The sequence below is a fragment of the Piliocolobus tephrosceles genome, unplaced genomic scaffold (genome assembly GCF_002776525.5).
Source record: "Piliocolobus tephrosceles isolate RC106 unplaced genomic scaffold, ASM277652v3 unscaffolded_41398, whole genome shotgun sequence".
In the NCBI taxonomy this organism is placed as follows: domain Eukaryota; kingdom Metazoa; phylum Chordata; class Mammalia; order Primates; family Cercopithecidae; genus Piliocolobus; species Piliocolobus tephrosceles.
Genome location: NW_022325863.1, coordinates 1 through 14223, shown reverse-complemented (window position 1 = coordinate 14223; position 14223 = coordinate 1). Strand labels below are relative to the sequence as shown.

At 59.3% G+C, this 14223-nt stretch overlaps 2 protein-coding genes across 2 annotated transcripts; one reads left to right on the top strand and one right to left on the bottom strand.

Annotated features, from left to right (window-relative positions):
* Positions 1-24: 24 nt before the first annotated feature.
* LOC111527307 (chloride channel protein ClC-Kb) lies at positions 25-9020 on the top strand. The gene is made up of 15 exons (XM_026452915.1): positions 25-133; positions 217-295; positions 823-948; positions 1317-1401; positions 1515-1616; positions 2232-2316; positions 2594-2767; positions 3198-3267; positions 3421-3531; positions 3917-4130; positions 5373-5506; positions 7152-7240; positions 7406-7489; positions 8142-8228; positions 8584-9020. Exons 1-15 carry the CDS (start codon positions 80-82, stop codon positions 8629-8631), a joined length of 1542 nt encoding a protein of 513 aa, XP_026308700.1. The 5' UTR covers positions 25-79; the 3' UTR covers positions 8632-9020.
* Positions 9021-9480: 460 nt separating this feature from the next.
* Positions 9481-14162, bottom strand: LOC111530928 (protein FAM131C; the record flags this gene model as incomplete). Its single annotated transcript, XM_026452914.1, has 4 exons — positions 9481-10430; positions 11214-11324; positions 11590-11772; positions 14069-14162. Coding segments are annotated over 4 exons (672 nt in total), but the record flags the coding sequence as incomplete, so codon positions are not given.
* Positions 14163-14223: the final 61 nt, after the last annotated feature.

The window sequence follows — 14223 nt, the reverse complement described above, 5'->3', positions numbered from 1 at the left end:
TGAGGCTGTCTGTGCTGCCCTCACCTGGGCCCTGGGCCCACCCTTCCCTCTGCAGGGCCCTTTCGTGCACCTGTCTGTGATGATGGCTGCCTACCTGGGCCGTGTGCGCACCACGACCATCGGGGAGCCTGAGGTTAGGGACTGGGGGGCTTCCTTGGAGGACTGGGAGTGGGGAGGGAGGGGGCTGACGCTGAGCCCCGGACTCGGATCCCCCAGAACAAGAGCAAGCAAAACGAAATGCTGGTGGCAGCGGCGGCAGTGGGCGTGGCCACAGTCTTTGCAGCTCCCTTCAGCGGTGAGACCCCCTCATGCCCCGCCCCCGGGTCCCTCAAGCTCCTCCCCTCACACCCTGGGTTCCCTCGGCCCAGCTGAGAGCCTGGAGGAGGGGTTGGGTCTCATTCTAGTTCTCACTTCCGCCCCGCCTTGGGTATAGCCACCCCCGGAGGCGGTGGGGGGCGGGTAGTGGGGGGCATGGTTAGGTAGTGTTGAGAGGCTTCAGGGTAACATTACACAGACTTGGGTTTGAAATCCACTGGCCCCTTGGCCTCTCTGAGTCCAGCTTCTTCCTCTGTAAAATGGGGATCAAACCGTTCCCACCTGATAGTGAGAGGACGCACACCCGCATTCCAGGCTGGACGGTCTCTGGGCAGCGGGCTCCTCCCAGCCCAGGGCCCATGCCCTCCCCTCCCCTCCTGTCTGTCCCTGTCCAGGCTGTAGCAGAGCAGGACAGATGGGTCAGGGAGGAGGTGACATAGGGAGGGGGCCCTGCAGCCACAGGTGGGTGGGGGTGGGGGGCCCACCTGAGATCAGTGTCGCCCCCAGGCGTCCTGTTTAGCATTGAGGTCATGTCTTCCCACTTCTCTGTCTGGGATTACTGGAGGGGCTTCTTTGCGGCCACCTGCGGGGCCTTCACGTTCCGGCTCCTGGCAGTCTTCAACAGTGAGCAGGGTGAGACCCTGGGCTGCCTGACCCTGGCCCTGCCTGGGGGCTGGGGTGAGGGGCCCTCCCTTCCCCGCTCTGTACACCCCTTGCTCTCCTCTTCCCTCTCTCTCCCTCTTTTTCCTCCTCCCTGTTCCCACCTCTCTGGGAGGATGGAAGGGGCTGACCTGTGTTGAGCATGAAAGGCAGGGGCCCTGAGGGTAGAAGGGATGAGGCTGGGCAGGGAGGCAGGAGCCTGGTTGTGGGGGCCTGGAATGCCAGGACACAGATTCCGGGTCAGGACCTGGCACCCCCTCCACCCTGGGCTGTTAGTCTGGGACTTGTGTGCAGGTGGGGTGGGACTGCCATCTCGGCTCCCCACCGCTCTCCTTCCCCAGAGACCATCACCTCCCTCTACAAGACCAGTTTCCGGGTGGACGTTCCCTTCGACCTGCCAGAGATCTTCTTTTTTGTGGCGCTGGGGTGAGTGGGTGCCTTGGGCTCCTGAGAGTCCAATATGGCATTCCCCCCAGGCCTGGACTGCGGCCCCTGGCCCTGGGGTCAGGCTCTGGTCTTACCGCCCTCTATCCCCCCAGTGGCATCTGTGGCATCCTGAGCTGTGCTTACCTCTTCTGTCAGCGAACCTTCCTCAGCTTCATCAAGACCAATCGGTTCAGCTCCAAACTGCTGGCCACCAGGTAGGCTCCGGGCCTAGGGGCTGGGGACCTCTCAGCGAGCCCCTTGTGGAATCCAAACCTTATGTAGAAAGCCCCACCCCCATCCTCCAACTGAGCCCCTAAATCCTTCCCTAGCCCATGGAGCACCTAACACCCCTCTCCAAGTCCCCATGGTCACTGTCCCCCCTTCCTTACTGGGCTACGAACCCCCCATTGAACTCCCATCCCTCCTTCAGTCTACACTCTCTCAGCGAACCCCCACCCCCTCACTGAGCCTCAAACCCTTGCCCCTTCAAATCTTGTGTGGCCCCTGGTGTTGGCCTTAGCATTGGCCAGCCCTCCTGCCCCGAGATGCACATGGCCTGCCCCGGCACAGCCCACTCTCTCCTCCCTCCCAGCCTGCCTCTGCCCCAATTCTCCTCTTAATCTCCTGTGTGATTCCTCTGCCCTCAGTCATACCCAGTAGTGAGGGGCTCACCTCACAGGCTCCACCCCCTGGAGGGGGCCATGTTCCCTGCTCCCGCCCTTCCTCCTCCCCAATCCTTGCTCTGCTGCTGCCTGGGCCAGGCCCTGCTTCCCTCTCCTTGGGATGTGGGAAAGGCCGGGCCAGCCCTAGAGCTCACCCACCCCCCACAGCAAGCCTGTGTACTCAGCCCTGGCCACCTTGGTTCTCGCCTCCATCACCTACCCGCCCGGTGTGGGCCGCTTCCTAGCTTCTCGGGTAAGGGGCCCTGAGTGGGGGTGGCAGGAGTGGGAACCCCCATTTGTTTTCCCCTTTACATGTGTCTCACATAATCCCCTCAGCACCCCACAAGGGCAACACCTGGGCATCATTCTACAGATAAGGAGACCATAGCTCTGGGAGGTCAGAGCCCTGCCCAAGGCCCCCTGCTGGGAAGTGGCAGAGGAGGATTCCAGGCAGGGTCAGGCGGTGCGGGGGCGGCTGGGGCCTGCCACTCGGGGCCCCTCAAGTCCAGTTCCCACCTGCCCCACCACAGCTGTCCATGAAGCAGCATCTGGACTCGCTGTTCGACAACCATTCCTGGGCACTGATGACCCGGAACTCCAGCCCACCTTGGCCCGAGGAGCTCGACCCCCAGCACCTGTGGTGGGAATGGTACCACCCGCGGTTCACCATCTTTGGGATCCTTGCCTTCTTCCTGGTTATGAAGGTGGGCCCCCTGGTCCCCAGATGTGCACAGAGCCAGGACCAGCTCTGGTGGGCGGGGGGGTGCCTCCCTGCACCTGGTGGCATGGAGCCCAGGCCTTCCACCCACACTTCCTGATGTGTCCCCTGCCCACTGCATGGTCCTGGGCAAGTAAGTGACTTCAGCTCTCTGGGCCTCACTCTTCCCATCTTTAAAGTGGGGTGGTCACTGGGAAGGCTGAGGAGGAAGAAAGGAATGTACCTGGCACAGTGCCAGGCACACAGTGGGCATTTCTCAGGGTGAGGACCCCCCCAATGCCAGACTCTGGCAATGGGCGCATGGCTGGGCACCCTCTTTCTCTCTAGGACGCTCCCCTGTCCCCTGTCCTGTCTTCTCTTGTCCATGCCGTGCTCAGCGGCCTCTAACCTCTGCCCTGGGCTCCCCATTCCTGCAGTTCTGGATGCTGATTCTGGCCACCACCATCCCCATCCCTGCCGGGTACTTCATGCCCATCTTCATCCTTGGTGAGTCTGGGGTCCTGAGGTTCTGAGAGTTTTGGGGCAGGGCCATGCATCCTGGTTCACCTTTTTCCCGGGTGGTACTGAGGATGGTCCTCAGGGATGGAGGGCTGTGGGGGCTGGGTCAGCCTGGCTTCCCCTCACCCTAAGTCTGACCAGGAGCTGCCATCGGGCGCCTCTTGGGAGAGGCTCTAGCTGTCGCCTTTCCTGAGGGCATCGTGGCTGGAGGGGTTACCAATCCCATCATGCCCGGGGGCTATGCCCTGGCAGGTGAGTGGGTCAGGGCCCTGCTGGGTAGGCAATGTCGTGGGGCTGGGCTGGACCTGGAGAACTGGCTGATGGTTCCCCAGGGCACTGAGTCCTCCAGTGAATCCCCCACCCATTATGGGGGTCTGTCCGTCCTGAGCCCCACCATTCCCCGGGGCCCATCACTCCCTCATGGCTCCTGTCCTGTCCCCAGTCCCATGGCCTCCCTTATCCCTCTCTTCTCACGAGCCCAGGCCTTGTGGTGCTTCCCACAGTGCCCAGGCTATGGCCTCTTACAATTCCTGCCTTGGGCCCTGACCACAGCCAGGCTAGTTATGCCCTCACATGAGACTGGCCCCTGGCCCCTGGCTCCTGGCCTGAGCCGAACTGTATGGCTCTGCACTTGCAGGGGCTGCAGCCTTCTCAGGGGCTGTGACCCACACCATCTCCACGGCGCTGCTGGCCTTTGAGCTGACCGGCCAGATAGTGCATGCACTGCCCGTGCTGATGGCGGTGCTGGCAGCCAACGCCATTGCACAGAGCTGCCAGCCCTCCTTCTACGATGGCACCATCATTGTCAAGAAGCTGCCATACCTGCCGCGGATTCTGGGCCGCAACATCGGGTGAGCGGTGCCCACCTCAGGCTGGCTGAAGGGGGTCATAGTGTCCGCATAGAGCGGGGGGTGGAGGGCACCTCCAAAAAGAAATGCCACCACAGCAGACCTTGGACATGGGGGCTGGGAGGGGCTGACATACAGCTGTGCTCTGGTCTCCATTCTCCCCAGTGCCCCGGGTGACCTTGGGCAAGTTATTGGCCTTGTGGCCTCAGTGTCTGTCTAGGGGTCAGCAGGGCTCCACAGCAGGAGGATGAGTACTGCCCCGCGTACAGGTTGAGGAAACCGGGGCTCAGAGAGGTGCCATGTCTTGCTCCAGCACCAGATCTGGGTCTCCTCCCCTCTCTCCACTTCTGCAGCCTTCACTGGAACTTTGGGAGCAGGAGGTGGAACGAGAATGGAAATGGGCTTTAAGGTCTTCGCTCAACCAGATAGGACCAGAGCAGCTTCTGGTGCCAGAAAGGCAGACCAAAGAGGCTCTGAGAGTCCCTGGGTCCGAGGCCCCGCTCCAAATACAAGCAAGCTGCTGCCTTGTTCTGAACCTGTTTCCCCATCTGGAAAACAGGGCTGCTTACCCCAGTGGTTTCCAGACTTTCAAGTTTTTCCCTGGTGGAGGCATACACTTTTTTTTTTTTCCTTTTCTTTTTTTAGACGGAATCTTTCTCACTCTGTTACGCAAGCTGGAGTGCAGTGGCACAATCTAAGTCACTGAAACCTCCACCTCCCAGGTTCAAGCAGTTCTCCTGCCTCAACCTCCCAAGTAGCTCAGACCAGGCATGTGCCACCGTGCCCAGATTATTTCTGTAACTTCAGTGGAGACGGGGTTTCACCACGTTGGCCAGGCTGGTCTCGAATTCCTGGCCTCAAGTGATCCACCTGGTTCGGCCTCCCAAAGTGCTGGGATTACAGGCGTGAGCCACCGTGCCCATCCGCATATACTTTTTATTCAAATTAAAATTTCCAGGGAAGGCCGCTGGGTAAAACAGGACAAAGTGGAGCTGGTCTGGGGGACATTGGGGTCCAGGGGGCTGGGAATTAGGAACTGGGTCATCAGTGACGTGGTCCCCAGGTTTCCTCCCACCGTGGATTCCAGGAGTCCCTCATTCCACGAACCTCTCCGGCCCTGTCCACACTCCAGAGCTGTGGGTCCCCAGGGTCCCCAGTTCAAGCAAAGCTCCCCCCAGATCCCTTTGCCGGCCTGGGCCTCACATCCCCGACTCCGGGACCTGATGGGAGCCCCTCTGCCTGCAGCTCCCACCGCGTGAGGGTGGAGCACTTCATGAACCGCAGCATCACCACACTGGCCAAGGACACGCCGCTGGAGGAGGTGGTCAAGGTCGTGACCTCCACAGACGTGGCCGAGTATCCCCTGGTGGAGAGCACAGGTGCCCAGCCGGAAGGGAGGAGGAAGTCGGGGGTGGGGGATGCCCTCTGCCTCCTTCTTGGACCTGTCAGGCAGAAGGATCTGCATCCAGGCTCTGTGACCTGGGCAAGTCACTGGGCAAGCAACCAACCGTGTGACCTTGGGCAAGTCACTTCACCCGAGCCTCAGTTTCCTCATCAGTAAAATGGAAATCATGGCCACCCTCCCTTGGGGTGGTTGACATGTCTAAAGAGAGTCGGCCGGGTGCTTGTAAGGCACCTGGGTAGCTGCTGGGGTAGGAGCATGGGGACACCACCAGGGTCTTCTGGAAGCTTCCCTACAGGCCTCCCTTTAAGCATTCCCCAAATGAGACCCCTCCCCCAAATCCCTGTTGCCATAAGGAAAACATCTCCTTAAAGACAAAAGCATGGTGACCCTTGTTAAAAGGCATGGAACCCGCTTCTTGCGGAAACCTTAACTAGAGCATCATTTCCTGTGGGTCCAAGTCCGGTATCTGCATTCAGAAGATAAGGCGGGGTTGGGGGTAACCCTGCTCACTCAAGTCTGCTGTCAGCCCATGTGTCCCCCTGTGCAAATGAGATAAGGTGCACACCTGGCAAGCACATCACAGCTGGGTTTTGGTCTCCACTTGCACTTTGCGTAGGCACCTTGTGCAGTGAGGTTACCCCTATGCCCACCCCAAGAGGGATAAAGCCATTTATGAGCTAAATAACTGCGAGTATACCACTTAAGCTTTATGTACTGCATTTTCATCATCTTGAAAGTAGGGATCAAGAGAGTATATGATTGCCAGACATTCTCACTCCAAATGCTAGGCCCTTCTTTCCCCACGAACTGGAAGACTGTTAGCATTATGCTGTGGAACATGCCAAATATCTCATCTGAAAATGTTTGCTTTCGGATAAGCCCCCCAAGAGTCTTCACCTCCTGGAGCAAAGAAAGAATTAGCCTCGAAGACAAAGTCCTCTTTTACCCTTAGAGCCACAGCAAAGTGCTCCAACCAACACAGGTCCAGGCTGTGGAACCCCACTGCTTACCCAAGAAATAGCCTTCATTGTTCATTTAAAAGGGAAGGGGGACATTTACATGTCTAAGTGTCAAGTTTTCATTCCACTCAACAGAAAGCAAAAACACCAAGCTGGGCCCTCAAAACTAAATATCCGACAAGGCCATTGATACCCCAGGGCCGGAGTGAAGCTTGCCAAGGCCCCAGCACACAGTAGGACCTCAGAACACAGGGTCCTCCTGGGTTCACACCTTCACTGGGCTGTGCCAGATGTGAAGCCTCTTGGAAAACGAAGGAGAAAGCCCAGCCCTGACACAGAGACTTCATCGTGCCGGCGTCCCCAGCTTGCTTCTGTCTTGAGGCCTTGCAATGTGGGGGATCTCAGCGGTGGCCAGGGTCCCTCCTGGCCCCCTGGTAGCCTCACTCAGCCACCCTCAGCTACCACACCTGAATGACCTTGGGCAAGACAATTAGCCTGTCTGTCTCTGAGCCTCAGTTCCTGGCCTTTATAATGGGAGACAATAGTTACAATAGCCCCATAGGAACACCAGCACAGTTCCTGGCTAAGTAGGTGCTCAGTAAATGTGAGTTCCTGTTTCTTCCTACTGTGCTTCCCTCCCTCTCCCTCTCCACTTGCCAGAGTCCCAGATCCTGGTGGGCATCGTGCGAAGGGCCCAGCTGGTGCGGGCCCTCCAGGCTGAGCCTCTTTCCTGGGCTCCAGGACACCAGGTGGGTACTCCTGAGGGGCGTGGGGATGGGGTGGGCATCGGTCAGCAGGGCTGGGACAGGAGGGGCCCACTGATCTCCTGAGGGAGAGGTGGTCTGAGAGAGGCATCCTGGAGAGGCTGGCCCTGCACCTATAACCTTTCCCCTGTAACCCTTCCCCACCCCCAGCAGTGTCTCCAGGACATCTTGGCTGGGGGCTGCCCCACGGAACCAGTGACCCTGAAGCTGTCCCCAGAGACTTCCCTGCATGAGGTAACAGGGAGAATTGGGGAGTGTGACACATGAGGCCCCTGGGTGGGGAAAGAGCTGATGAGGAGCTCAGGCTTCCGCCTCCCCTCCCAACCCGCGCCCCCGCCCACCTTATGCTGCTTCCTTCCCCTCCTGCGCCTGTGTCCTCATCAGCAGACTGGGCAAAGCAGCTCCTGCCCTGTCGCCCCTCACTGCCAGGGTTGCGGGGATGATGCGGAGAGATGAGGGAAGTGGGAGAGTGGCAAATGTTTAAGTATCTGGGTGAAAAGACAGTGGAGTTGAACCAGGGCACACGTGCGCTTCAGTTTCAGGTCCACCACATTCTCCCTGTGTGATCTTGCAAAAAAGACTTAGCCACTCAGGACAGAGCCTGGCACATGGGCGGGGAAGGGGCAGAGGCCCACAGGGAACCTGGAGATGGTCCTGCCCGCTCTGTGCTGCTGGAAGGGGCTGGATAGTGGGTCCTGTCCACCTGGGGCCTTGCCCAGACCCTTGCATGGACTCTGGCATCCCCCAGTGGCCACACTGGATATTGCAGGCCTCGGTCTCTTGCCTTCCACACACATCAGGCCCGGCCCCTCTTCCTGGCTCAGAGGCCAGAGGGTGGGCTGGGCGCCTTCTACACTCCAGTGTTTCCTAACAATCCCGCATCCAGGCACACAACCTCTTTGAGCTGTTGAACCTTCAGTCCATCTTCGTGACATCGCGGGGCAGAGCTGTGGGCTGCGTGTCCTGGGTGGAGGTACCGGGGTCCCAGGGGCAGAGCAAAGCAGGGGACCCATGCCTGAGAAGGCTGGGGAGGTGGGGCGGGGGGGGGACACTAGCATGCTCCCATCCAAACCTGGGGGGATTCAGAGGATACTGATGAATCCCTCTTCCTGGCCCAGATTGGCCACTGGGCCTGGCTCCCCTATCTTGTTTCCTGGCCAGTGGCCAGCCTACCCCTCTCTGCCTCAGTGATCCCATCTGTGCAATGGGGTGGCACGGGCTCTACTATTCACCCAGAAACCACCCTTAGAGGACTAAAAATGCTGGTGCCGCCCTGTCAACCTCCTCTACATCCCCCCTCCAGCTCCCTCCCCCTTTCTCTGTTCTAGATGAAGAAAGCAATTTCCAACCTGACAAATCCACCAGCCCCAAAGTGAGCCAGTCCAGCAAGATGAAACAGGGCACCCCAGCTGCCCTGGTACTGAGGTTGGGCTGAGACCCTGCCTCTCTTCCCCCACCACCCCTTACCCCCACTCCAACCCAGCTCCATTCCTTGACATAACAGACAACTCTAACCTAGCCCGGAAGAAGATGGCTCATCCTGGGTGTGACGATGGCTCCTGCCTTGAAAGACAAATCCCACCTTGGACAGAGCTGAGTGTGAGATGACGAAAAACCAGTGTCTGCCAGGTGCTCAGTGACTGGCCATCACATTAATGAATAACGAGATTGGAGTACGCTGTCACGAAGGGCAGGCACAGATGCCCTCTGGGGTTGTCTGATTCCCAATGAGAGGCTCCTGAGAAAAATAAAGCTGGTTCCCAGAGCCGCTGTCCATCCCTCATCTCAGCTGCAAGGTTGCTGACCTGGGACTGGAGCTCCTCACCTGCGCTGGCCCAGAGTGAGTTTCCCGTGGTCACGTGGACACTGCAGGCTCGGGCCCCTGGGCTCCTCCTCATGCTGCACTTCTTGGCAGGGAGATGCCAGGCAGAGAGGGTCCCCCACCAGGTCTATGATGCTTGACCTTATGGATTAACAGGACCCTGTGTCGCTCAAGCCCTAGTCTCCTGCTTGGCTGAGCCACAGTTCAAAAAGCTGGGTCCCCAAGTGTAGCTCCCTGGGGAGTCCACAGAGACTTGGGCATCCTCCAAGGGCCCTCTCTGGCTAGGTGGGAGCAGGTTGACCAGCTATGTGACCGTTGGCAGTAGGGACCTTCCCTGACTCCCTCCGGACATCGTCCAGGGGCCCAAGGTCACATCTTCCCAGCAGAGACCAGGCCAAGGTCATCCAGGGTGAATCGACCACTTTAATATCCTCAAAGAACCTTGAGTGAGATGGGAGGGAGCTGCAAGGAGCAAGAGTGGGCTCCCGGGGGCGAGGAGCAGGGGACACCGAGGAAGCAGGTTCAGAGAGGGAGGGACAGACAGACAGATACTCCAGAGAGACAGATGTCCCGGTGAGGACAGCCGGGGAGCAGGGGCTTAGCTACCAGAAGTGGCCACCCCACCTTTGCTGGGGGGCAGACACACAGAGAGAGTGGGGAGGGACTGAGCCCCAGGTACAGGCAGGGTTCCCAGACCCCACTCTAAGTGGGTTTCAGTTCTCTCCATGGCTGTCCTCCTGGGGGCCTGGCTGTTGCTCCTCTGGGCCAGGCTGCCCTGGTGTCTCTGAGAGTCCTTGAGTTCCCCGAGGGCAGACACCCTGCAGGGGAAGGTGCCCACCTGAGTGAAGTAATGAAGGGGGAGGGGTTATGGCTGCCACTGCTGGGGCAGGTCCGCCGAGGCACAGAGAGGCCATGGTGAGGGCTGGCCCCATCCCTGTCACACCCACCCTGTGCCTACCCGAGGGGTCAAGAGATGCCCCGCCCTGGACCCCGGGATCCAGATATGCCTGGACTGCCCACCAGGCGAGGTCATGGTGTGAGCAGGTGCCGGACCAGCACAGCCCCCGCCTCAGTTATAGAACACCTCGTCCTCCTCCTCCCAGACGGAGCCGCTGTCCACGGAGGGGAGGGAGCCCGGTAGGTGCGTCCCACCCTCGGGTCCTTGGTGCCCGGGCCGCCGCCGCCGATGCTGCAGCTCTGGGCTGGGGGGCTGCGGGATGCCAGCGGTGCTGGGGGACTCCTCCAGTGAGGGACAGCTGTCAGGGGAGAGGCTGGGTGAGGAGAAGGCCTGAAGGCTGTCATCCTGCGAGGGGCCACTGGGAAGGCTGTCCTGAAGGTAGATGCTCTCCAGATCTGGAAAAGCAACGGGGTGACGGGGGAATGGCATCCCGAATCCGGCTCTTCGCCCTCTCTGGGGGTGTGAGAAAGGGCAAGGGGCAGAACACCTGCCTCCAAATCCAGCTGTGTGACTGGCGAGCGCTGTGACCTTGGTCAAGTCACCAAAACCCTCTGAGCCCCAGGTTCCTCCTCGAGGCAGTAAACGGAGGAGTCAAGAGTGGGCTTGGAGCCAGCCTGTGCTCTCTGAGAACTGGGACAGCCAGTGCTCCCCTGGGCCTCTGTCCCCTCCCCGTCCCTCTCCATCTGTCAGGGAGGATTAAGCACAGGCTTCCCCCAGGGCCAAGGCTCCCTGAAGCCCTCAATAGTAACCTGGGCTTCTAGAAAGGCGGTTGCTTGCGTCTGGTGCTAAGTTTCAGATCCGGCTCTGACGCTTCTAATTGTGTCATTTGGAGTAAGTTTCTGAACCTCTGAGTGCCTCTGTTTCCTTATTTGTAAAATGGGGACAACAGGACCCCCTCCCTAGGGCTGCTGTGAGGGTTCCGGGAGATGCCTGGTGCACAGCCCTCAGTGCGGTAAGCACTCGATCCCCGCCCCCACTGTGCTCATTCTCTCCTTCCTGCTCCTGGCACTGCCGGGCAATGGGCAGGGCAAGGATCACTGCCGCATTTTGCAGATGAAGAAACTTAGGCTGAGAAAAGGAAGGGGCTTGGCCAAGGTCACACTGCATTTGGTGGTGGGCAGGCATCCAGCCTCAGCTCCGCTCTGCTCACCCCCGCCCCCGGACGTCCTGGGCTGTACCTTGGAGCTGGACGATGCCCTGGGGGCTGTTCTCGGGGTGCAGTTCCTCGTCGTCCAGCGAGGACCAAGCGCTCAGTGTGGCCTCTGTGATGGCAAACTGCTCAGCGACCCCTGGGGGGACAGCGAGATCTGGCTCAGTGGGGGATGGGTGGGGACAGCCTCAGTGCCCAATGGAGCTGCTCCAGGACAGGCTGGAGGGTGGCCGCCTCTCAGCGCTGCCCATCCACGCCCCAGTGGTCAAGAATTCTCACTTAACAGCCCCCCACCCTTTGCCATTATTTTTTCCTGCCCAGACAATGTCTATGCAGTGATCTGGGCCCCCCAAGGTCCCAGCTTCACCCCCACAGAGCCCTGGCCAGTCCCCCTCCTCGCTGACCTGCAGCAAAGCGGGCCTCACGCAGCTCATCCGGGAGGCAGCAGTAATGCTCGTCCTCAGCTGGGGACAGCTCCCAGCCTGCCTGCTGGGCACTCCAGCCCTTCCACTCGATGAGGTGGGCCACGCGGCCTCGGGCCATGGCCGTGGGCTTTGTGATGTGGTCCTTGATGCTCTGCACCACCCCTGGGGCATGGAGGGCATCTGGGTGACTGTTCTGACACAAGGCCCAGCCCAGGGCCTGGCCCCCGTGCCTCAGGCCCACCTGGTGGCCTGTACCCCACATTCCCTCAGTGTGCCATGGTCTCCATCAGTGCCCCACACCTCCCCAGGGGCCTATACCCATCTAACTCTTCCCGCCCTCCAAAGCCTCCTTCTCACTCCTGCCCTGAGCCCTCTGAGTTCTGCGGCCCCCTCCCCTCAATGCCCCCACCCACTGGCATCCGCATTTCCTCCCAGCATCCTACTCCTAGTCCATGTTCCCGCCCACTGGGTGCTTCTTCCCCAGATCGCCCACACCCCTCGCTCCCTTTCTGACTAAGTTCAGACCCTTCCGCCCAAGGAGATCCACCTGAGGACCACTCATGAGTCCCCAGCTTTCTCCATGATCCATTAAATACATTCTGAGAGAGCATCTCTGTAGCCTGCCAGCTGTGCTGGAGGTGAGACCTGGGTGGATGGAGCAGGCAGGGAAGGCTTCCTGGAAGAGGGGACCTGGGATTGGAATTTGAAGGTGTGTTGGGTTTGGACTGATGGAGGCAAGACTGGAGGTTTCATTTCAGAGATGAGAAGAGGATGAAGGCATGGAAGAGTCTGGCATGAGTCCAGGACTAGCTGGGGTGAGACATGGGGTCCACATTAGGACTGGGTGACAGGAGAAGCGGGGAGCTGATCAGGGCCGGAACAGGGTTGGAGAGAACCAGGTGGAGGGCTCAGATATTCTCCTTGTGCAATGGGGAGCCCCAGCAGGGTAATGAGCAAGAGAGAGACCAGTTAGCACAGCTGTTTAGAAAGACACCCCAGTTGGAAGATTAGGGGTTACTGCAGGGACCCAGCAACAGACCTGGCAAGGGCTGGGCAGACAGAGAGGAGTGGTCGGGGGCTTTGGGAGGAGAGGAGTTGTGTGTGGAAGATGGAGAGGGGCTGTCAGCAATGGTTCAGGAATGTCATTAACCAACTCTGACAACACAGATCTTTGAGTCACTAGGGTCTCCGAAGCCATGATGTGAGAAATGATGATATTTAAGAAAGACGAGGCTTGGTGCGGTGGCTTACGCCTGTAATCCCAGTGCTTTGGGAGGCCAAGGCGGGAAGATCACTTGAAGTCAGGAGTTTGAGATCAGCCTGGCCAACATGATAAAATCCTGTCATCCTGTCTCTATTAAAAATACACACACACACACACACACACACACAGTAGCTGGGCATGGTGGCATGTGCCTGTAATCTCAGCTGCTTGGGAGGCTGAAGCAGGAGAAACTCTTGAACCCGGGAGGTGAAGGTTGCAGTGAGCCAAGATCACACCACGGCTCTGCAGAACCGCCCTGAGCCAATGGGGGGAGCTGCCTCACCCAGATATGCCCAGGAGGCTGCAAATTCCTCCCAGGGGGCAGCCAGTGAGGCAGCAGTGGGGGAGTACAAAGTCCAGCCCCTGGCCGGGCGCAGTGGCTCGGGCCTATAATCCCAGCCCTTTGGGAGCCTGAGGCGGGCAGATCACCTGAGGTCAGGAGTTCAATACCAGTCTGGTCCACATGGTGAAACCCTGTCTCTACTAAGAATATAAAAATTAGCTGGGTGTAGTGGCGCACACCTGTAATCCCAGCTACTTGGGCAGCTGAGGCAGGAGAATTGCTTGATCCCGGGAGGTGGAGGTTGCAGTGAGCCAAGATCACACCACTGCACTCCAGCCTGGGTGACGGAGTGACACTCTGTCTCTCAAAAATAAAATAAAATAAAATAAAAAGAGTCCAGCCTCTTGCCATAGCGTGCCATCAATTCTGGGGTACTAGTCATGCTCCCAAGCTGCGGTGGGACCAGGTGGGCAGGGCTAGACTCCTGCTGAGCCCCTTCCCAGCCCGCTCTGCCTCCCCCGCTGACTGCTGGCTTTTCTTGAGGGCCAGTCTCCAGGGAATCACCTGCACAGTCATGCCAATGTCAGGGAACCTGAATGAAGGTGATGTGACTGGCAGAGAGGCAGGGAGACCATGCCAGACAGACATCTGAAAAACTCTGCCCCACCCCCTCAGAGCTTATTAAGAACCCAGCAGTTTAACCCGTGGAAGCAGAACCCTGAGCCACTGGTCCCCCGGTGACCTGTGACATTTAGAAATGGAGAATCCAGCAGGGCTGGCATTTAGAAAATGGAGAATCCAACAGGGCTGCCGTCTTCCCACCTGCAACTCAGCTGTGCCCTTCCCACAGCCAGGGTCTAGGGTGGGACTGTGCGTTCTCCATGGGCAGGAGAGTTGCAGCCAGAACCTACCCACAAGGGACGAGGTGGCCAGGGCCGCCACGTTGTAGTTGCTGGGGCAGGACCTGGAGTCGGACAGGTAGCCGTTGGTGGTCTGGGAGCACCTCTGGAGGAAGGGGCAGGAGGGCTGAGCAGGGTGGGCCACACTGCTGGCCAACATCCCTCCA